The following is a 23,609-nucleotide window of genomic DNA, read 5'->3' on the forward strand; positions in this document are numbered from 1 at the left end:
TAAATATAGATAATTTGCGAAATATGCTGAGACAAATATGGCTATTGAACCAAAAGTCATCTCATTAGTAGAGTCACCATATTATTTTCCCGATTACTCGATTTTCGATTAACGAATTGTGACAAAAATAAATACAATAGCTTCGCTTCGGCTCTATGAAGCAATACCGCAGAAAGAATATTTCGAAAATTGTACAATGTTATTTTCGCGTCGCTATAAACTCGAAGCGAATGCACCTAATTTCAACTTATTCTTTTAGCGAATTTTTGTTCGCGGCTGCAAATACCTTGCTAAATTATAAGCCTTTTAACAAATTTATCGACAAATTCGAACGCTGGTCGGTTCAACTAATTTCAATGACAATGAAGTATCGAAATGTTGAGTGCTGAAAAAATGAAACATTTGCTCGGTTGCTCTGTTACCTGAGCAAGACTTCACGGGGTATTTTTTGTATACTAGGAAAGAACGTGGTTGTGCTTGAGACAGATCACCGATAAACACTTTTTTTATTCATATTTTTGTGGCAAGTTCGTCTCCTAACAGAGTTAAAAAAAACTATGCTTATTACATGCTTAGGGCATCTATAGTATTTACATTCCACGCAGTGATAAAGTACTGCGTACCATTTGGTCGGTCAGATCGAGGCCACATTATGTGCTGCTATAGAATTTAATGGTTTCTGGAAGACGTCTCTATCTTTTTTCTACAGTTATAGGCTTATGTCTTGAACTTAGCACATTTTTAGTACACTGTTAAAAAGTCCTTAGGGGAACCTTATGGTAGAAATAAGTATAGCGTTGAAACATTTATTAATCCAGGTTTATCTGGAGGAAAATGATACCACTAAATTATTTGAATAACTATCAGACGAAAATTCAAAATAATAATTGTGGAGAAATTATAAGGTTTAGTGAATTATGTTCAGATTACAACTGAAAGGTGTCTTTTGACACCTCCCGGTTGAAATAATGTTAAATGAACTGCAAAAATATACCATTTTTGACGCTCGAATATGTCGGTCTTAGATGAAAAAGTTTACACGCATGGATTAACTACAATAACAATAATACTGATAAGACAGCGATAGAATATTACGCATTACGATTTATGCGATTTATTCTAACCAACACCATTTTCCGATTTACCACTCCGATGTGTTTGCAGTGCGTCAAGACAAACAGTAGTTCAGAAGGTTGAATGAGCAAATCACCAATATGCAAGCGCTGATGTCCCGTTTAAATCAATTACTACAATTGTAATCGCTAGTCAGATTATCAACATGTTATTCGCGCTATTTGTATTGAATGTCATGTTATGAATCATCCAATTAAAGTTATTTCTCGTGTCCGTTAAATACCAATAAAATTAAAAGCACGCATGACATTCTGCCTCAACATTGAGCGTGGAATGAGAATTTCTTCTCATACTGTGGTCTTCATTGAAGTAAATTAAGCCGTCGCACGCTCAGTGAATAAAATATATTTAACTAACTTACCATCTTCGTCACTTCCGCTTTCCGGGGAAGTGAGGGAGTCATCCGCCTTAACGTCGACTAACACTTTCTGATTGATTCTCTTGAGCGATGTAGTTCCCGGATCGGCGAGTACGTTGTTCGCGAACGTTGTAGCTAGCGAAGATGAACAAGCAGCCACGACTGGTGCATTATTCTGTTGATGTAATCCTTCATTTTCATGAGAAAGTTTTGTAGATTTAGCTGCGTTGGAAGAACTACTACTCGATGGAATAGCCACTGTGGAGGTGCTTGATCCACTTGCAGGAGGTGGTGATGCTAGCGAACTACCATTAAGAATGAACTGTTTTATGAGATCTTTCGAATAATCATCAACGCTGTTGTCGGAAAGATCGGATGCAAGTGATATGGCATCGAAAAGGTGTTGACTGCTGATATGCTGGTTATTTATACTGCTGACGGCTTGTAAAGGATTAATGAGCAAATTCATTAGATTCTGCGTGGATGTGTTGGACATGGCGGCAGTGGTTGGGGGTGCATGCGGTGGTGAGCTGCCCGGTATAGGACTTATAGAAGAAGAACTCGTTGGTGGAGTTGCCGGAGTAATAATAGCTTGCGAAGAAGTTGAAGGAGCGCTATTGGATCCTAGTTGCTGAGCAGAGTGAGTGTGTAGAGACGATGGCAGAACGCGTTCTATTCCAGGTACAATTGCAGCCGGAACCGGGGGTGTAGCTGGCAGTGGTGATGTAGGATCTCTCGTCGGAGCCAAAGAAGGTCTTACCTCCGGTAGCTTAGAGTAAAGATTTTCCTTCGGTGAAAGAAGTTTCATCTCTCTCAGTTTGGATCGCAACGATTCGACCCACTCTTGCATGCAATCCCAGGTATTGGCGTTGAAACGTGCGACATCATTTCCTAGGGTTATCACAAATTCAAACTCTTGCTCGACCGGAACGAGTGCGTGAGAAACGTGTTGCACCGTCTGCAGCGAAAGGGTCCATTCCGGGCTGTGTGATGGAGCCTGCCTTGGATCGAGATAACCTTCCAGGAAGGCTTCGCTGTCATCATGGACGCAAAACACTACCCAGTAGCGATCCGTTTTCTGAAATGAGTAAAAATACAGAAAGGAAAATTAATTCGTTACCAAATAACAATTATGATTACTCAACAGTGTTATCATTTAATTAAAATTTTATAAACACTTATTCATTTTTGATCTATATTGTTTGAAATTTCGGCAGAAGTACTGGGTTTACTAGTTACCGTTACTGAACAGTTGTCCTTGTCTTTGGTTGAAGATGTCCTTTTCGCAGTTTCAGTGCAGGGTTTGCCGTAGTGTTCAGGTTGTTCACGAAACTGACATGTAATCAGCTGATTCTAATAGGTAACCAGCGATTTACAAGGATGCCTTCCACCCTGACCACAAATTACATAAAATGAAAATGTCTTATGCAGTCGCATACGTAACACTCGCTCGCCATTCTGGGGAAAAATCCGTCATACTTCCTTTTCGATGGAAAGATGGAAATAGCTGAATTCAAATGAAATTTCTTAAAAAAGCATACAAAATAACTGACTTTTGTCTTGATACAACATTCTGTTCCGGAATTACAAAGTGATTAGTAAAAAAACCTGTTACAATGATGACTTTCTCATATCACTTATATTCTTATATAAACACACACACACACACACACACACACACATATATATATATATATATATATATATATATATATATATATATATATATATATATATATATATATATATATATATATATATATATATATATATATATATATATATATATATATATATATATATATATATATATATATATATATATATATATATATATATATATATATATATATATGAAATTGCCCAGATATACCATATGGCGCATTATCAAATGGTATAAGGAAACATTGACGACGATTTGGAAGCCTCAAGCCAATCGTCGGAGTGGAACTGTCGACCGGAAACTGCGTGGTAAGATTTTGAAGACGATTAAGAGGAATCCTAATCTGTCGGACCGTGATTTGGGCAGAAAATTCGGTGCTGCTCATAGTACCGTGAGGAGAGCTCGACTCCGGGAAGGAATCAAGTCGTATCGAGCTAGCAAACAGCCAAATCGGACCATAAAACAGAATAGTGTGGTCAAAATTCGAGCTCGGAAACTATATGACCAGGTGCTGACCAAGTTCGACGGGTGCCTTCTGATGGACGATGAAATCTATGTCAAAGCTGACTTCGGGCAAATCCCAGATCAAAAATTTTACTTGGCTACGGCTCGGGAAGATGTTCCAGCCAAATGCAAAATTTGTTTTTTTCCGACAACATTTATGATTTGGCAGGGCATTTGCAGCTATGGCAAAAAAAAACGAAATTTTGCGTTACAAATAAGACAATGATATCGGAAGTATACCAAAAAGAGTGTCTCCAAAAACGAATTTTGCCGTTCATTCGATCCCACGACCATCCCGTAATGTTTTGGCCAGATTTGGCAAACTGTCATTACAGCAAAGTCGTTCATGAATGATATGCAGAGAAAGGGGTCCAGTTTGTTCCGAAAACCCTTAACCCACCCAACTGCCCCCAGTTTCGTCCTATTGAGCAATCATGAAGAGGAGACTCAAGGCAAAGGGAAAGGTTGTCAAAGACATCAATCAGATGACGACCTGGTGGAATAAGATAGCTGAAACGATGCACGAAGAAGGTGTGCGCCGCCTAATGAGCCGTGTTACAGGAAAAATTCGAGAATCCCTTCGAAACCGTGATGAATAATTTTATCCGTATTTTTTCTTAAAAGTATGAAAAAAACGCTACATTTGTATAAAAAAAGATCTTGAACATAATAATAAATAACTGAAATACAGGCAATTGTCTTTGTTCCAATTCTATCTGAAGCAAGCTTTAGATTAGTTAGTCCTTCTCTGAGACAACGAAGTAAGTTATACTGTTGCAGGTACTTCCGGAATAGAAATCCGGTAGACGATATAATCAAACTCTATTAGTTTTTATTCAAGTTTAGAAGATTTTATATGATTTTGGTATTGTACTTTGTTTGTCCGTCTACTGGCAATGTCTTCCGATTGGAGTAGTTTTGAAGCCAGTTTAATTTTTTTTTTCAATATCAATCCCAAGTAGCAATTAAAACTTGTTATAATTGGCATGTTTCACAATTGCTTCAGATCGGTTATTTTTGTTAGATATGTTAGACAATTGATTCAAAACGTTTTTAAGGTATGTAAAATTCATTCATATTACTGTTTGTGAAAGCAACTCGAAAACCAGAATGTATCAAGTTTTAACATTCGGTTTTTAAACTGACTGTACAACAAGATCATTTGAGCAGTTCCAATTCCGGTTTCTACTTAGCAAATATTACTGCTGTGAAGCATATCAAACAAGAAACTTGTTGCACATCATACAAGAAAAGTGCGCTTTTCCAATCACATAATCGTTGCGAGAAGAGTCAATAAATTCAGTAAATTTAGAACAATGTTTTCTATTGGGTTATATTTAAATCGAAGTCTTATACGATTTTTCGAATATCGTTTGGATACGACTTCCGGTTCCGGAATTACAGGGTAATTTGCACCAAATATGTGACAATAATGTCACTCACTTTTCTCGGAGATGGCTAAACCAATATTCACAAACTTAGATTCAAATGAAAAGTCATATGAAGTTATAAATAGTTCCTGAATATCATTCATGTTTGACTCCCGGTTTCGAAACAACAGGGTGATATGCATCTAAAATGTTAAAATAATGTCACTCACTTTTCTGGAAGATAGCTAAGGGGTTGTCCATAAAAGACGTCACGCCGCAAGGGAGAGGGGAGAGTTTCACAAAACGTAACCTTTTGTGACAGGGGGAAGGGGGGAGGGTTGTTGGAATGTGGTGTCCAATATTTGCAATGAGCGCGTTTTTGAAATACCTAACTATATCACTGCTTTGCCCTATTTCCTGAAAAAATCTCCATAATAAACGCTTACATTATATAGGAAAACGTGTATTTGTTGATGTAAAAGCATCTTCTTGTAAATTCGGAAATGAATGATGCAGGAAACCATTTCTGTTGTGATAAGCAAAAGTGCACTGAGGGGTGAGTAAATTAGCGAAATTAATAAGTTTTGCCTAATATGAGTAAAAAAAAAGATGCCTTCAAACGGTTTAATTTAAATTATGCACTGACAATTTTAGTCAATCATTCAGTAATAGCCGTTCAACCGAGAAGGTTGTGTATAGAAGCGTACAGTTTAATAACGCTGGTTGGTTTACACGCGTTAAATACGACAACGGTTGAACTACAGGTAGAAACCTGTTGGCAGCAGCCGTTAAAACGTATAGTCGTGCTGCATAAGAGAGCCCTAGTGCTGGGCCAAGCTGGTGAAGGAAACAACAAAGGGCGTTTCCCAAACTCTACCCAGGCCGCAATATACAGCCACAAGTGCTGAGCAGGAGAGTGCAAAGGCACATCGAAGAGGAAGAGTGCAAAGGCACATAGAAGCAGGAGAGTGCAAAGGCACACCGGTGCGAAGGCACTTCGGTGCAGAAGCATATCGGTGCGGAGCACTAGGAAGAAGGAGACAAGACAACTCGGTCTTTCCACTGCCATACAACACGCAGGTATACACTAGAGATGGTCGGGTATCGGGTATTTTACCCGAAACCCGACCCGTACCCGTACCCGACGGGTTTTTGGTCGGGTACGGGTAAAAAATTTTATTTTCAATCGGGTACGGGTCGGTTACGGGTAAAAATTTTTACTGCTCACTCGGGTACGGGTCGGGTACGGGTAAAAAAATTTACCGCTCACTCGGGTACGGGTCGGGTACGGGTAAATTTTTTTTTTTGGATCGTTTACCCGACCATTTGTACTTCACATAAATATGTTTATACGTTGACGAGATTTTTTCATTGCAAAACAGTTCTTCCGAAAAATAATCAATTTGATTCAAGGGGGTTTGATTCGCGCCTAGGACCAGACCTGTCAACTGGCATCTTTTTCCAGAAAAAAACATTTTTTCTTCATTTAAAAAAAAGATCAATCATAGTTACGTGAAAAGTTATGTGAATATTTCCCGCCCTACTTTGTTTATAACATATTTAATAAGACACACTGCCTTAGCTCTATGATGTTGCGGTCGGAATCTACTTTTCTCGTAGGTTTCAATGGACTGCCATTTTAAAGCTGTTTAATGCAAAATCCAGTAAAAATTATTTGATTCATATACTGCCTATACTCGCATATTAGTCTCATATCGATTTTCGCCAATTTTGAGTTAGCTTGAGGAATGGAGTCTTTCCTCGATATACTCTCAGAAATTGCAATGAAAGTTGAGGGTTTGTTCAGTAAAATATAAAAAAATATCAACTCATTTCTGTGTCCCATATGCTAAAGTACCCGCATATCAGTCCCATTCAGTGCAAAATTTCAATAATTTCATTTGTTGCAATATTGGAACAGCAAAGGTGTATTACCGATATTTCATGTAATAATACCAAGAATTAGCATTAGGGAGCAAAGCAAAGTCTTGGCATTACATTCCTTTGGTGGAATTTGGCCTTTCTGTTTCAACAGACTTCGCAGCCGATTCTTAGTGTACAGAATCATTGCATGGCTAGTACTATGGATCCTACTGACACTAAGAATCCTTCCAGGTCGGGGCTCGAACATACGACAGCTGGCTTGTAAGACCAGCGTCCTATGCATTGAACCGCCAACCTGGGACCAGCATTAGGGAGCACAATAAATAAAAAAAAATCGGAAATAAACTTTTGATCGTCTTTTTCTCAACATGCCGATTTCCCATATGGGACTGATATGCAAGTATGTGCAGTATATAAAATGTAGTGTAGTACTCATATCACATTCAGATACCAGAAAACTGTTATTTTAAATATTGGTGGGAGATTTTCAAAATTTTCATAAAAATCATTAGGATTCTTACCATAAAAACATGAACATTTATTTCAGAAAATCTGCATAGAAGTTCTTCTTATTCTGCACTTCTGGGTGGTGTCATCTCACTTGAAATGGCACCGATTGATGGCACAGCAAGTTGGGCTATAATGCCAGTTAATTTTCGTTTCTTTTCACTACAAGTGAAAATCTCGATGCGTGACAACGTGTAGTCGCAAAAGTAAGGGTGAAAATCTTTTCTCGCGAAATACTCAAATTTTCACCGTGTTCACTCGTTAAGGTTTCCACCGGAGATAACACAGAAGTTCAATGGCTGTAAAAACCACCAGATACCGATAACATCGTGCGTGTGGGTTTGTGAGGCTTTCAAAACGGGCATAGTTGACAGATTAATTTAAATCAAAATCATAATTCATTTTGCTTTGTAGTAAAAAATTGTAACCAAAAAAATTTCCTACGAATGTTCAAACTACTTACACTTGAAGGACTCACTGTTCACCATGTTCAAAATTGAATTTTTCACATCGGGAATACACGTACATTGTTTGATTCTTGGGTCAATTCACGTAAACGAACTGATAACACACTATTCATTTTAGAGGATGTTCGCATAACATTCATTTTCGTCACGTATAATACTCAATTTGACAGTTGGAACTATTTTACATGATTTTTCAAGTGATTCGAATGTGAATTTTTATTTGTGTGTCAAGATAATGAGCACGCTTACTTGTGGTTCTAAAGAATTGGATCAAAAGTCGCACTGTTTCGTAAAAACCATACCTACCCAAAATTTAATACAACGGGTATTACGACATTTTGGGTAAATATGCTTCTCGAAAAATTTGAGTTGATATTACTCCCTTTTGTTGACATTTGTAAATGAGTATAATGTACCAAAGACATTGAAAATCTACAGGGTCCGCCATCTAATATTTATTTTTGAACTAGCGGTTATTTTGACAGAAACTTAGTTGTATCCTTCCGCTGAACGAAAATGGTTGTGTATACGCTTGAGGACCGCGTGAAAATAGTGCAGTTTTACTTTTAAAATCATGGTAATGTTGCGGAATGTGTGCAAAAAAATCATCTTCTCGGGTGAGGCACATTTTCATCTCGGCGGGTATGTTAATAAGCAAAATTGTCGCATCTGGGGACGGAAAACCCCCACGTCATCATGGAGAAGCCGATCTCAGAGAGTGACGGTTTGGTGCGGATTTTTGTCTGGCGGCATCATTGGGCCTTTTTTCTTAGAAAATGAGGCAGGAGCCGCCGCCACGGTCAATGGTGAGCGGTACCGCGCCATGATTTGCGATTGTTTCTTCCCGTTACTTGAAGAGGAAGACTTGTACACCTTTTGGTTCCAACAAGACGGCGCTCCGTGCCACACAGCCAACGCTACGATCGATCATCTGTGCACAGACTTCGAAGATCGAATTATCAGTCGAAATTCGGATGTCGTTTGGCCGCCTCGGAGTTGTGATTTGACACCGTTAGACTATTATCTTTGAGCGGCTGTCAAAATAAGTGTTATGTGGACAAGCCAGAGACAATTCAAGCCTTGAAGGATAACATTCGTGCATCCATAGCTGAAATAAAGCTGCATACAATCGAAAATGTATTAAAAAACTGGACCGACCGTATGGCGTACTGTAAGGCCAGCCGAGGCAGTCATTTGAATGAAATTATATTCCACAATTACCCGGAAGGATTGTACTTTAACATGAAAAAATAAACTTTGAATTCGGATGAACCGTTTGTTTTTTTTTACAAGTTTAAAAAAAAGTTACATTACATTATTCATGCTTCACAGTGTATTTATATGTTTAAAAGTAAACAAGCATTTTAATGTATTTTTCTTACCAACTAGAGCCTAATACGGCTCGATATCTAAAACACTTTATTTTTTCCATACTGAATTTTGGTAAAATTTTTACTACTCATTCGGGTCGGGTACGGGTACAGGTAATTTTTAATCGGGTACGGGTCGGGTACGGGTAAAATTTTTTATTTTTTTTCGGGTACGGGTCGGGTACGGGTAATTTTTTTGTATTATTGATCGGGTACGGGTCGGGTACGGGTAATTTTTTAAATTTTTAATCGGGTACGGGTCGGGTACGGGTAATTTTTTTTGCTGATCACTCGGGTACGGGTCGGGTTCGGGTATAAGAATTTCTATACCCGACCATCTCTAGTATACACCGGTGACCTGCGCTGGTTACAGCTGGCGAAGACGAAAGCAAATCGGAATTCGAGTGGTGCTGGATGTCAGGTAGCAGTAGCATCACATCATATTCTATCGCTACAGTGAGCTTCAGCATTGTATCAACGTCCAGATACATCCAACAAGAACATCTAGAGCAACGAGGATCTACACGGCAGTGCAACGGAGATAGACAACAATTTCAAGGTAGAAGTTTTTTCTTTTCCTTTTGATTGAGTACTGTGTAGTGTTGGTTTCAAATTTTATTTTAAAGTTTAGTTAAAAATTTTAATGTAATGGATGAATCCATGGACGTAAATCCTAGCATGAATCCGATACCCCCACGAACGAAAAAATATCAGGAGAGCTCTTCTGGGCCTTGGATAGTCTTTTTTAGACGTATATCAAAGCCATTAAACATTTTTCAAATTAATAAAGGTTTGACATCACGATACTCTTCAATCAAAGAGATCATAAAAGTAAATAACGATAAAATTCGTGTTGTGGTAAATAATTTGAAACACGCGAATGATATTGTCTCTTCGGAACATTTCAATAAAGAGTATAAAGTTTACATACCCTCCAAAGATGTCGAAATTGACGGTGTTGTTACCGAAGCGAGTCTTTCGGTAGATGATTTACTCAAGCATGGTGTTGGTCGTTTCAAGAACTCTATGCTTGAGGGTGTGAAAATACTGGAGTGCAAACAACTGTACTCAGTAGTTCATGAAGAGGAAAAAAAAGTTTATCGCCCATCAGACTCGTTTCGAGTGACATTTGCCGGGTCTGCGTTGCCGTCCCATGTCTATGTCGATAAAATTCGCCTCCCTGTTCGGCTTTTTGTTCCAAATGTAATGAATTGTACGAACTGCAAAAAATTCGGCCACACAGCTACTTACTGTAGTAATAAACCAAAATGTATTAAGTGTGAAGGGCCTCATAAAGATAATGATTGCAACAAGGAAATTGAAAAATGTATTTATTGTGGGAATAGTCCTCATGATGATATTTCAGTATGCACTGCATTTAAAGTGCACAAAGACAAAATTAAGCTTTCTTTAAAAGCACGGTCTAAGCGCACATATGCAGAAATGCTTAAAACGGTCATTGATGTCCCCCCTTTGGAAACCGAAAACGGGTTTTCAAATCTAGAGGAACCAGAGGACTCTGACTCTGACGAAAATAGTGAAGGTAATTCGTTTATCACTACCCAAGGGTCAGTTAAGAGAAAGAAGTCTTCCTCCAAATTACCAAAAAAGACACCTAAAATTTCATCTTCAAAAAAAGATCCCCGTGTTAAACAAAAAAAGTCAAAACCAAAGACTGTGCCTCCTGGTTTGTCAAATTCACAAACCAATCCAGGATCTAGTACAGAAAAAGATAATAATCCAGTGGGCTCCATTTCACAGCCACCAACAGGATTACTGAAGTTTTCGGAAATTGTTGAATGGATTTTCTCAGCATTCAATATATCTGAACCCTTAAAGACCCTCATAATGGCATTCCTTCCAATAGCTAGAACCTTTTTGAAGCAGTTATCAGCTCAATGGCCAATTGTCTCAGGTTTTGTATCTTTTGATGGATAATTTATCACCCGTCGCAAATGATACAATCACTGTCCTGCAGTGGAATTGTCGAAGCATCATGCCAAAACTTGATTCATTTAAAATATTATTGCATAGTCAAAAATGTGATGTATTTGCTTTATGCGAAACATGGCTTACTTCAAACATAGCTTTAAATTTTAATGATTTTAACATTATACGTCTCGATAGAGACTCTCCGTATGGTGGAGTGCTTTTGGGAATTAAGAAATGCTATTCCTTTTATAGATTAAACATCCCTTCAACTTCTAGTATAGAAGTTGTTGCTTGCCAAATAAACATTAAAGGCAAAGATATTTGCATAGCTTCGGTTTATATTCCTCCAAAAGCACAAGTTGGACAGCAACAGCTTAATGAAATGGTTGAAGCCCTTCCTGCACCACGATTGATTCTGGGGGATTTAAATTCGCACGGTATTATGTGGGGTTCCGTTTACAATGATAGCAGATCATCTTTAATACAAAACATTTGTGACAATTTTAGCATGACGGTATTAAATATGGGTAGCATGACACGGATCCCAAGACCTCCGGCACGCCCAAGTGCATTAGATCTATCTCTTTGCTCAACATCAATTCGACTAGATTGCACCTGGAAAATACTGCCTGATTTACACGGTAGCGATCATTTACCAATCATCATCTCAATTAGCAGTAGCAATTGCATTGCTACTTCCGCTAGTATTCCATATGATTTGACAAAAAATATCGACTGGATTAAATACCAAAGTAGTATCTCTAGTATTTTGAATTCAATGGAAGAGCTCCCTCCACTTGAAGAATATGACTTCCTCATTTGTTCGATTCTGGAGGCAGCAGAACAATCCCAAACTAAACGCTTTCCTGGGCCAACGACTAACAGAAGGCCTCCCAACCCCTGGTGGGACAAAGAGTGCTCAGAGGCTAAACTCGCAAAACAAAATGCTTGCAAGACGTTTCTAAAACGGGGAGGAGGAACTCCTCAGAATTTTGAAAAACTTATGGTTTTAGAAACCAAGTACAAGAGCATACTTCGAGCCAAAAAATGTAGCTATTGGAAACATTTTGTCGAAGGTTTGTCAAGAGATACCTCAATGAGCACTCTTTGGAACACGGCCAGACGAATGAGGAATCGTACCGTGGGCAATGAGAGTGATGAATACTCGAACCGATGGATATTTGACTTTGCTAGGAAAGTTTGCCCAGATTCTGTTCCTACGCAGAGCATTATACGGGAATCTCCTCCAAATAATGGTTTTATTAATAACCCATTTTCAATGATGGAATTTTCTATAGCACTCTTGTCTTGTAACAATAACGCTCCAGGGTTGGACAGAATTAAATTCAACTTGGTGAAGAATCTGCCCAACCTCGCAAAAAGACGTTTGTTGGAATTGTTCAACAAGTTTCTTGAGCAAAATATTGTTCCACCTGACTGGAGACAAGTGAAAGTTATCGCCATTCAAAAACCGGGGAAACCAGCTTCCAATCACAACTCATATAGACCCATTGCGATGTTGTCCTGCATCAGAAAATTGTTCGAAAAAATTATTCTACGACGTCTCGACACTTGGGTCGAGACGAACGGTTTGTTGTCAGATACTCAGTTTGGCTTCCGTAGAAATAAAGGGACGAATGATTGCCTTGCATTACTTTCGTCTGACATCCAAATTGCCTTCGCTCAAAAGCAACAAATGGCATCTGTATTTTTAGACATTAAAGGAGCATTTGATTCAGTTTCCATTGATGTTCTTTCAGACAAGCTTCGCCAAAATGGACTCCCAGCGGTTATAAATAATTATTTGCACAACCTTTTGTCAGAGAAACACATGCATTTTTCACATGGCGATTTGGCAACACTCAGAAATAGTTACATGGGTCTCCCGCAAGGCTCATGCCTCAGTCCGCTCCTCTATAATTTTTACGTAAATGACATTGACAGCTGTCTAGTAACCCCATGTACACTAAGACAATTGGCAGATGATGGCGTGGTTTCAGTTACTGGACCCAAAGCTATTGATCTGCATAAACCATTGCAAGATACCTTAGATAACTTGTCCGATTGGGCTGTTCATCTTGGTATCGAATTCTCTGCGGAGAAAACAGAGTTAGTCGTCTTTTCAAGAAAGCATGATCCCGCGCAGCTTCAGCTCCATATGATGGGAAGAATGATCCAACAGGTTTTAACTTTTAAATACCTCGGGGTGTGGTTCGATTCCAAATGCACGTGGGGAGGACACATTAGGTTTCTGATAACAAAATGCCAACAAAGAGTAAATTTTCTTCGAACAATAACAGGATCTTGGTGGGGTGCTCATCCGGAAGATCTAATAAAATTGTATCAGACAACGATACTTTCAGTGATGGAATATGGATGCGTTTGCTTTCGTTCCGCTGCAAACTCTCATATTATCAAACTGGAGCGAATTCAGTATCGTTGTTTGCGAATTGCTTTAGGGTGCATGCATTCGACACATACAATGAGTCTTGAAGTTCTGGCGGGAGTTCTTCCATTAAAAGATCGATTTTGGGAGCTTTCATCACGCCTGCTAATAAGATGTGAGGTGCTGAATCCCATGGTAATTAATAATTTCGAACGACTAGTCGAGCTTCGATCTCAAACAAAATTCATGACAGTATATTTTAACCATATGTCACAGGAAATCAACCCTTCAAGATATATTCCTATCCGTGTCAGCCTCCTAAATGTCCCTGACTCAACTTTATTTTTCGATACATCCATGCAGCGCGAAGTGCGTGGAATCCCGGATCATCTACGTTCGACGGAAATCCCAAAAATATTTTCAAGTAAGTTCAGGCATATTGACTCTGAGAAAATGTTTTACACGGACGGATCGCGAATTGAAGAAGCGACAGGGTTTGGTATGTTCAACAATAATGTTTCGGCCTCATTTAGGCTTCAAGAACCTGCATCTGTTTATATAGCAGAGCTAGCAGCAGTTCAATATAGTTTGAGTGTAATCGTCACATTAATTCCAAACCATTATTTCCTCTTCACAGATAGTCTGAGTGCAATTGAAGCCATTCGCTCAAACATGACTGGCAAGACTGAACCGTTTTTCCTGGGCAAAATAAAACAGTGCCTGAACGACATATTGAACAATAATTATCTAATCACTATAGTCTGGGTCCCGGCTCATTGCTCCATTCCTGGCAATGAAAGAGCCGATATTTTAGCCAAACGTGGTGCTATTGAGGGTGAAATTTATGAGAGACCAATTGCTTTCAACGAATTCTATAGCCAGCTGGCAAGCTTCTTGGGATAAAGATGATCTGGGTCGGTGGATGCACTCAATTATTCCGAAAATATCGACAAAGGCATGGTTCAGGGGACTGGATGTGAGTAGAGATTTCATTCGTGTGATGTCTAGACTCATGTCCAATCACTACACGTTAGATGCACATCTCCTTCGAATTGGGCTCTCCGAGACTAATCATTGTGCTTGTGGCGATGGTTATCGAGATATTGATCATGTCGTTTGGACATGCGTGGAGTATCGTGATGTCAGATCTCAACTAATAAATTCTTTGCGTACCCAAGGTAGACTATCCAATATCCCAGTTCGAGACATTCTTGCTTGTCGTGACCTTTCATACATGAAACTTATTTATCATTTCATAAAGAAAACTGGAGTTTCAATTTAATAAAGGTCCCTTTCAAGACTTAGTTCTGATCCCAGCTGCGTCCATGAGTTCAACCAATAGCTAAATTAGAATAAAAATAATGTAATGATACAAACAAACTCGAAACAGTTTATGAAATTATTAACAAAATGTCTGAAAATAACAGCTTATTTTATAATTTATAGAAGTTAATCGTTTGGTTCAAATAATATTTCCGAGTAGATTTCATAATTAATGACGAGTTACCTAAGATGATATTTAAGTAATAAGAGAATATGTTTTAATAAATGCAAAACGTTGTGACTATGTTAGAATTAAATTAGGATAAGAATATTATGTAAAAGTGATGCTACGGCGAAGAAAAACTTATGTAAACTGCCTTAAGAAATAAACGTATTTATGAAAAAAAAAATTTTAGTCAATGTATATGAGTTTGGGTGCACCAATCGCTTGGAATTATGGATTTTTTAACTTTCGGAAATCTTATGATAGGTAGTAAGCAGATGTGGAATATAAACCACACAAAGAATGAAAGAATTTCAAAAAAATTGTTTGCTCGGTCGCATCGAAAATTCATGCTTCTTGATGTATTTAAATTCATTCAGCAATACCATGTTGGCGTAGTATTTTACCGTGTTTAGTTTGAACTAGTGCTAACCATTTATTAAAACCAAACATCTCAAAGGTGGAAAATAACATTATTTAGTTTGAAATATAATAAATATAAATATCAAAAATCATTTTAAAGTCTATGTGAGAAAATAGCAACAAAATATAAAATTCTACCATTGTAACTTCAAAGCATAAACAAAACATTTATAGAAGACGAATTTTTTAGTAATTTGAGAATAGTATATCATAAGAATTTCTCTTATCTTATTCTGATGCAGTATATTCAATTGTATTCCATTTGAAAAAGGCACCACTGGATCAATTGTACATAATGAAATTGGTGTGCCTCATCAATAACGAAATATGATATAATAACAAATCTTGATGCTAAATAGATTTTGTCTAATCTATCAAGAAGATTCCTTCGATTAAATATCAAGAAAATATGAAGTATTGCTATGACAGCACAGGAACATCAAGACAAGATATGATGGTACTATTTGCTATTATTTTGGTCTTCGTTTACTATTCACATCTACCCGGGAGGAGTGCAAGTTTTGCTAGGGTAATTCAAACGCGCCTTTCAAACGCAGCGCCCGCTGTGTGCTCAAATCCTGTGCTTCTATTACTTCCATAAATGTCAATGTCAATGTCATGTTAAAAAGCGTTTTATTTAGTTTAATCAAAATAGTGCATCATCATAAACATCATCATCAGCATCAACCAGCTGGAAGTAAAACAAAGTTTTTTGTCGCTCTAATCATTATGTGGTGTGGAATATTTTTCTAAACTAATTTTGCATGGAGCATTGCTATTGCATAGAGAATGCTGTCAAATTAAAATATCAATGTGATTACGATCCAAACTTATTATTTTCATGAAATTTTCATCTAGCATTAATTTCTCTTAATCTAGTATTCATAACGTAACGAAACCGGTATTTTCCCCAACTCTGTTGATAAGGAGTGTTAAAAGAGCATTTCCCAAAGATACTAAATTGACAATGTTCCATGATTTTGGAAAAGTCTCATTGACACACGCAATCCTTAGTTATAAATTCCTTTAGGATTGCTGTTATTACTAATTTTCACACCCCTCAGCGGGGGATCAACGATTTCAGACGTAAATGTCATGTCTTATCTTGATCATATGTGATTTTCCTCCACCAAGATCAAAGCTGATCGAATCATCCAATGATTGAACTTACATGAATCAAGAATCATTTTAGCTCAAAATCACTACCGATTTTGTGTGACGAAAGATCCGTACCGATTTTGATCGATTTGATTTAAAGATCACTGATCACTGATCAGAAGTGATCTTTATTGAGAAAGATCACAAGCGATCTGCTTCGGCAGTGATCTCGATTTGATGAGGTTTTGAACTTCATTTTCTCAGCCCTGTATGCTACACTAAGGAAATATTATTCCTTAGCTAAAGAAATAAAATATCTGTGTACCTCTAGAATTAAAACAAATGATTTAAATGTTTCATCAATTCCAATCAAATAGTTTTGTTAAATTATCTAATTAATATTAATAAACTAATTTCGATGGTTCTGTAGTTTTAGAGATATTTTTTAATCTAATGACTGCAATAAATAATAAATCGAATTTTTCCTCATATTTGTATAGTTTGTTTGACATATTGAGTATGTATTGAGATGAATTTTATTGATTTTGAATTCGTGACATGTGACATTGGGGGAGTGGGGGATCTTTGCTGATGGGACAATTTGTGATAAAGTGGGGGTGGGGAGTCAAAAATTGCCAAAAAAGCGTGACGTCTTTTATGGACAGCCCCTAAATCGATTTGCATAAAATTAAATTCAAATGAAAGGTCTAATGGTCTCGTACGAAGTTCATGAATTCCGGTTCGGGAATTACATGGTGATATGCACCAAAAAATGCGAAAACAATATCACTCACAATGGTTTTGAGAGTCATAAGATATATCCCAAATTTCATTCGGATCAAACCCATGGTTCCGGAGGTAGGGTGCTTAGTGTAAAAATGGCAATTTGAAGAATATCGTTTCATAAGCTACCTTTTTTGATTGGCTAGTGTATTTCAAAAGTTCAAATATCATGAGAATCTGTAACTATAAAAACCATTGATAGTCCCATAAATGATTTGATGAATTTTATTCAAGTCCGACTACCGGTACATTTTTTCCAAATTTCAAACCGCCATAGAGTATCTTTAAAAAATTGTAGGTCTTATTAGTGTATGGTTGAATGAACCGAATGTCACTATGCCGATATCCAGCTTTCGGTTGCGAAAGTACCGACAATAGTAATCAAATGTGATAAAATTGAGCTCACTTTACCTTCTCACATATGATTGAATAAATTTTCACTAACTTAAATCCAAATGTAGTATATCAATGTAGTAATATTATCAGTGGCATCTTGTGACAAAATTGACTAGTTGTGCACTGCTTGTGTGGTATGATAGAAGATGTAACAGTTCAGATTGAGGAATAGAGATTCGCTTGTGTTTTTCAATACAATGAGATAACGATATACGGATGGGATTTTTTATTAAAAAACAAATTTTGTAGCTGAGCTTTCTCTTTTTGAATCCGTGCAGTAACTCATGTGCACAGAAAAGACACTAACACAGCGACAACAGATGCTTGAAATTTCATGTCTGATGTATATGAGATGCGTGTAAATACACGCACGCAATTCCGGTGCGATCCAACCTGCTTTCATCGAATAAATAAAGATTGCAAAAGAATAATTGAATTTGGTTGGGGTTGGGGACGCAGTTCATTCCTTCAATTCGATTCAGTTGTACAGTGCACGATAGAGATGGGCAATTCGTTGGCGAACGGTTCAAAAGAACTAGTTCTTTTGAAAGAATGAACGAGCTATAGTTCTTTTTTCGAGAACGGTAGTTCCTCAGTTCAAAGTCGAGGGATCTTTTGTCGTGAATACGACTTACTTTACTATGGGGTGCCTTTCCAAAATTTACCCTCTGAGAGAGTGATAAGTTTTTGATCGTGAATATCTATTGTTGTATCTAATGAATCAACATAATTCTTGCGACATGCCATCGGAAATATGATCACAATTTTATGATAAAATTTTCAGTTTTGTGACATAGTCTCAAATAATTCAAAATTAAACTTTTCTGAAATGTTTGGTATAAACGAGTATCAAAGAGGATAATTCATAAGGCGCGTTTGCCTTTCTCGTATTTCTAAAGCTCATAGCTCAGTGATCTGTGAAAGGATTTATATAATCTAACTACCAATAGAATCGAAATTTTTCAATTTAAACGTGTATAGCAAAAGCATTGAAGTATTTCAATAGTACACTATTGAAAAACCTGTCTCATTTGCTCCATGTCAACACCAGCCAATCAGAACGCGTTCTAAGGAAGAGAACAAAATATCTGCTGCTGTACAACAAATCGTCCGGGAAAAATGTTCCGAAAAGTGGTGAATATCTCAGTGAGTTCCTCAATTTGGTCCTTGTGAATGCTAGAAACGAATCCCTATAGCATATTGATAGTTTCTTTCAATAAATTATGCAAATCCGAAATGAAATAATCGACAATAAAATTCTGTATGCGGCTATTTTTATAGCCGTTAGGACCGCCCATTAGTGAAAAAGCTACAAACGAAATCACATAAAAGGAAATCTCTTAACAAAAATTCAATCAGTTTGGATTCAATCGCCACTGCGAGCAGATGTGTTTTGTGTCGTCTGCACGCTTTCGACAAGAGCGATTACGTCACAGCTGCCAGTCATTAGCATTGGAAAAAAAACAACGGTGGAGAGCATTGCACAATATCAGCCGTTCTAATAGCTCTAAAAGTTTTCTAAAGAACTATTAGGATTTGTTGTTCGCAAATCGTAGGGAAATATCCTCAGTTTACTGCAAATCAAGAACAGTTTGCTTAGATTAGTGCTCTTTTCGCTGTGTGAAATTCACAGTAATCGAGATCAAGTGAAGCCTTTTTTTGCGAAAAATGTTCCAGAGTTTAATGTCGTAGAGAATTACGCAATTTGACTCTTCTGAATGCTGGAAACGAATTCCTACAGCATATTGATAGTTTCTTTCAATAAAATATGCAAATCCGAAATGAAATAATCGACATTAAAATTCTGTATGCGGCTATTTTTATAGCCGTTAGGACCGCCCATTAGTGAAAAAGCTACAAACGAAATCAGGTAGAAACAACCCTCTCAACAAAACTTGAATCAGTTTGGATTGTATCGCCACTGCGAGCAGATGTGTTTTGTGTCGTCTGCACGCTTTCGACAAGAGCGATTACGTCACAGCTGCCAGTCATTAGCATTGGGAAAAAACAACGGTGGAGAGCATTGCACAAGATCAGCTTTGGCTTTAAAGTTTTCTAAAGAACTATTAGGATTTGTTGTTTGCAAATCGTAGGGAAATATCCTCAGTTTACTGCAAATCAAGAACAGTTTGCTTAGATTTGTGCACTTTTCGCTGTGTGAAACTCACAGTAATCGAGATCAAGTGAAGCCTTCTTTGTTTTTGCGAAAAATGTTCCAGAGTTTAATGTCGTAGAGAATTACGCAATTTGACCTTTCTGAATGCTAGAAACGAGTCCCTTCAGCATATTGATAGTTTCTTTCAATAAATTATGCAAATCCGAAATGAAATAATCAACATTAAAATTCTGAATGCGGCTATTTTTATAGCCGTTAGGACCGCCCATTAGTGAAAAAGCTACAAACGAAATCACATGAAAGGCAATCTCTTAACAAAAATTGAATCAGTTTGGATTCTATCGCCACTGCGAGCAGATGTGTTTTGTGTCGTCTGCACAGCTAGTTTCGTTTTCGACAAGAGCGATTACGTCACAGCTGCCAGTCATTAGCATTGGGAAAAAAACAACGGTGGAGAGCATTGCACAATATCAGCCGTTCTAATGGCTCTAAAAGTTTTCTAAAGAACTATTAGGATTTGTTGTTTGCAAATCGTAGGGAAATATCCTCAGTTTACTGCAAATCAAGAACAGTTTGCTTAGATTTGTGCATTTTTCGCTGTGTGAAATTCACAGTAATCGAGATCAAGTGAAGCTTTCTTTGTTTTTGCGAAAAATGTGAAAAAGGGGAATGTGTGCATAATTCATACAATTGATATTCGGAAATGTTAAGGAACATATCAGTTGTTTTCGTATTCACGACATCCAGTTATGTCTCTGACATTACCCACCCGCCTTTTTTTTTGTTTTTTGAGCTCGCTCAACCTTTTTTCAAGAACGGTACTAATAAGAAAGTTTCGTTACGAAACCTCAGTTCTACTTCGAGGGACCAGTTTTTCCTCGCCTAAGCTTACAAAAGTAAGTTCTCGTTTAGTGTTTGAACAAACAATGCAGAATCATTGCATGGCTAGTACTATGGATCCTACTGACACTAAGAATCCTTCCAGCTCGGTGTTCGAACATACGACAACTAACTTGTAAGATCAGCGTCCTATGCATTGAAACGCCAATCCGGAGCATTTGAACAAACAAACCAACTATGAATAGAACGAACGAACGGCTCTGGAGAACTAGTTCTTTCAACAGAACTCTGCTTCACTGAACGGTTCTTTGAAATGAACTGCTTTGCCCACCTCTAGTGCACGAAGTGTACATGAGGACGAGACGCCACTGAAAGCACAATAACTAATGCACTAATGTCGTTTTCACTTGATCTCGAACCTAACCCAGTTTCCACTCTAAGTGCTGTCAAACCGTTTGTTTGAAGCCAGTTTCAACGTTATTGAAATGAAAATCGAATCGAGCCTTATTCTTACATCGGGGTTGATCACGCCCTTGTTGCTAAGTGCGAACCTAACTCATTTTTTTGAAAAGTGTTTGATGAAACTACCCTGTGTTAGATTCAGTTTTCCCAAGCGAAAACAACATAATAAACCAAATGTCATAAAACTCTAATAAATTGCATCTACAGGATGTCTGTATTAAGCACTAGAGGTATGTTTATTCAATGTGCGGTTTATGTTGAACCATCAGGTCACGGTAGCAGTTCAACATAAACTGCTACGCACTAATGAGTCAAAGACAAAACGTAAAACAAATAAAAAAAAATAAAAAAGGTTATCTTTTTTATACCTTTTTGAAAATAGTACCATTTATATGTATTGGTAAATTAAAACGGAATATATCCTTCATATATCATTTAAACTGCAATGTTTGATGATCGAAAAAAAAAAACAAATGAAATGTTAACAGGCTCTACCTAGGGGATGATTCCGCCATTTTAGAGCTAACGCAATGTGTCTTAAAAATTATAATATTAACTAAAAACACATACGCTGCTCACACACATGCCAATTGTGTAAAATAATCAAAGCGATAATTGCATAATATACCATATATAAACAGTGAGTGAAATCATCACGGACCGATATTGATAGAAGGTCAAAGAATACAGAATAAGTAAATCAATTAAATAGTGGCTGATTGTGTCCTTAACAAACCATTTTCTATTCTCTAACAAAGCTCATCATATGTCGTAATGACGACGTAACTCGTTATATAGGTTATTTATATCTAACAGACCATATAGCATACGTGAATTACCTATAAGAAAAGCTAGATTAAATTACAAACTTTGCTCCGTGACGCTTGGAACGTCACGCTATATACCGATCACAGACAAGTGTACCTCGCATTCCACCGATTTCTCCGAGTAGTGTTCTGGTTTCCTAATATGGTTGGCATCCAATATGGCAAAAAAATATATACAAATCAAAGATTTTAATCAGACGATTTCAATAAGTAAGCAAGTGAACAAAGTCTATAGATATTTTTGAAGTGTATTTAAAAGTAATATAAATGAGTTCAAACACGAAATCTCGTAATTCTGTTGGGATAATAAACTGTACTAGAAAACTAATACCTGATAACATTCCAGCAAAGTGCTCTTTCTACACTTTTCTGTGAGAAAATTTCACTGCAGAGCAAAAGTTAACCAATCGCATGAAAGACGTTTTCACTTTTCCGTATTTCAACTGACCTTCAAAAGTGGTTGGTAATCGAACTTATTTTATAACATATGCCATCAATCTATCAATGACTAGTACGTATGACCGCATTGGGACACAACTTAAAGCTACACTTGAACTGCTTTACGCTTTCGACTATTTCATCAAACTAGTTATGTTATATCGGTCGGTTGGTTGGTTTTCAATCGACACACGGTCGACGAAACTGCTTTTTCAATTCGGTGCTGATTTTATGACGAATTTATCCAAACCGTTGTGTCCGCAAGGTTCATATGGTTTCGCAACCATTTCTTGTTATTGGACAAAAAGAAGAATGCGAGAGACGAAACTGCACAGTTGAAACTGTTTTTTTTTACAAACTACCGTATCGCGATTTGTACATCTCGATATTCGATCCTCTGCGGTTCGTAACCGACACGAGCTAACACTAACGACCAATCATTGTTTTATTGGAAAACGTATTAATATCCAGTGAATCTCTCACCCAATTAAAGCAATAATAATATCTGAATGCGTTTGTATTGAACTTGAACACATGAAAGTTTTGAGCCTTTGGATCATATTTATGAACATATAAAGCATATTAGAATGAAGGATTTATCTTAGTTCTAGTGGAGCCCTGATGACTTTTTTATAGTTTACTGTTTATTGCAGTATGAATTAATTTTACACTGTCCAGAATCAGGTTGAGTGTTCAGTCACAAGCGGTGACATTCATGATTAGGTAATTTCCATTGTTTGCTTCTTGTAGAAGAATAATTCGAGTTCTTTGTTATATTGTTGAAAAGTAGAATCGATACAACGGAAAATCAATAGTGATTTTTGTAGAGGAAGAGACGTTAAGAGAGAAAAGAGAAACGTTTAATAACATGATTTTTTAGATGGACTTCGGCAAAACTCACCCATTCAACCGTTCCATTTTTTCTTCACATCTTCCTCCAATTTTACTTTTTTAGGGTCTTTCCGGTGCGTTCGGGGGATTGAAGTCCTTCGGCATGAAGTTGACTTCACAAGCCTTGTACCATTCAAAAACAGCTTTCGAGTAATGACGCGAGGTTAAATCCGGACAGAAATGCGTAGGACCACTGGGTAACCTTAGAAGTGGAGGTAGACGCTTTTGGAGGCATTCTTTACGTAAACGTGCGTATCAATCGTACTTATGGAGT

General features: G+C 37.3%; 1 protein-coding gene across 1 annotated transcript in view; it reads right to left on the reverse strand.

The window, feature by feature from the left end:
* LOC131440395 (serine-rich adhesin for platelets) overlaps positions 1–23,609 on the reverse strand; it is a 65,188-nt gene that overhangs the window by 15,922 nt on the left and 25,657 nt on the right. The window contains exon 2 of the mRNA XM_058611656.1: positions 1,496–2,570. Coding sequence (XP_058467639.1) covers positions 1,496–2,570 — 1,075 coding nt within the window. The remainder of the gene's footprint in view (positions 1–1,495; positions 2,571–23,609) is intronic.

The sequence above is a fragment of the Malaya genurostris genome, chromosome 1, assembly GCF_030247185.1.
Source record: "Malaya genurostris strain Urasoe2022 chromosome 1, Malgen_1.1, whole genome shotgun sequence".
Taxonomy (NCBI): Eukaryota; Metazoa; Arthropoda; class Insecta; order Diptera; family Culicidae; genus Malaya; species Malaya genurostris.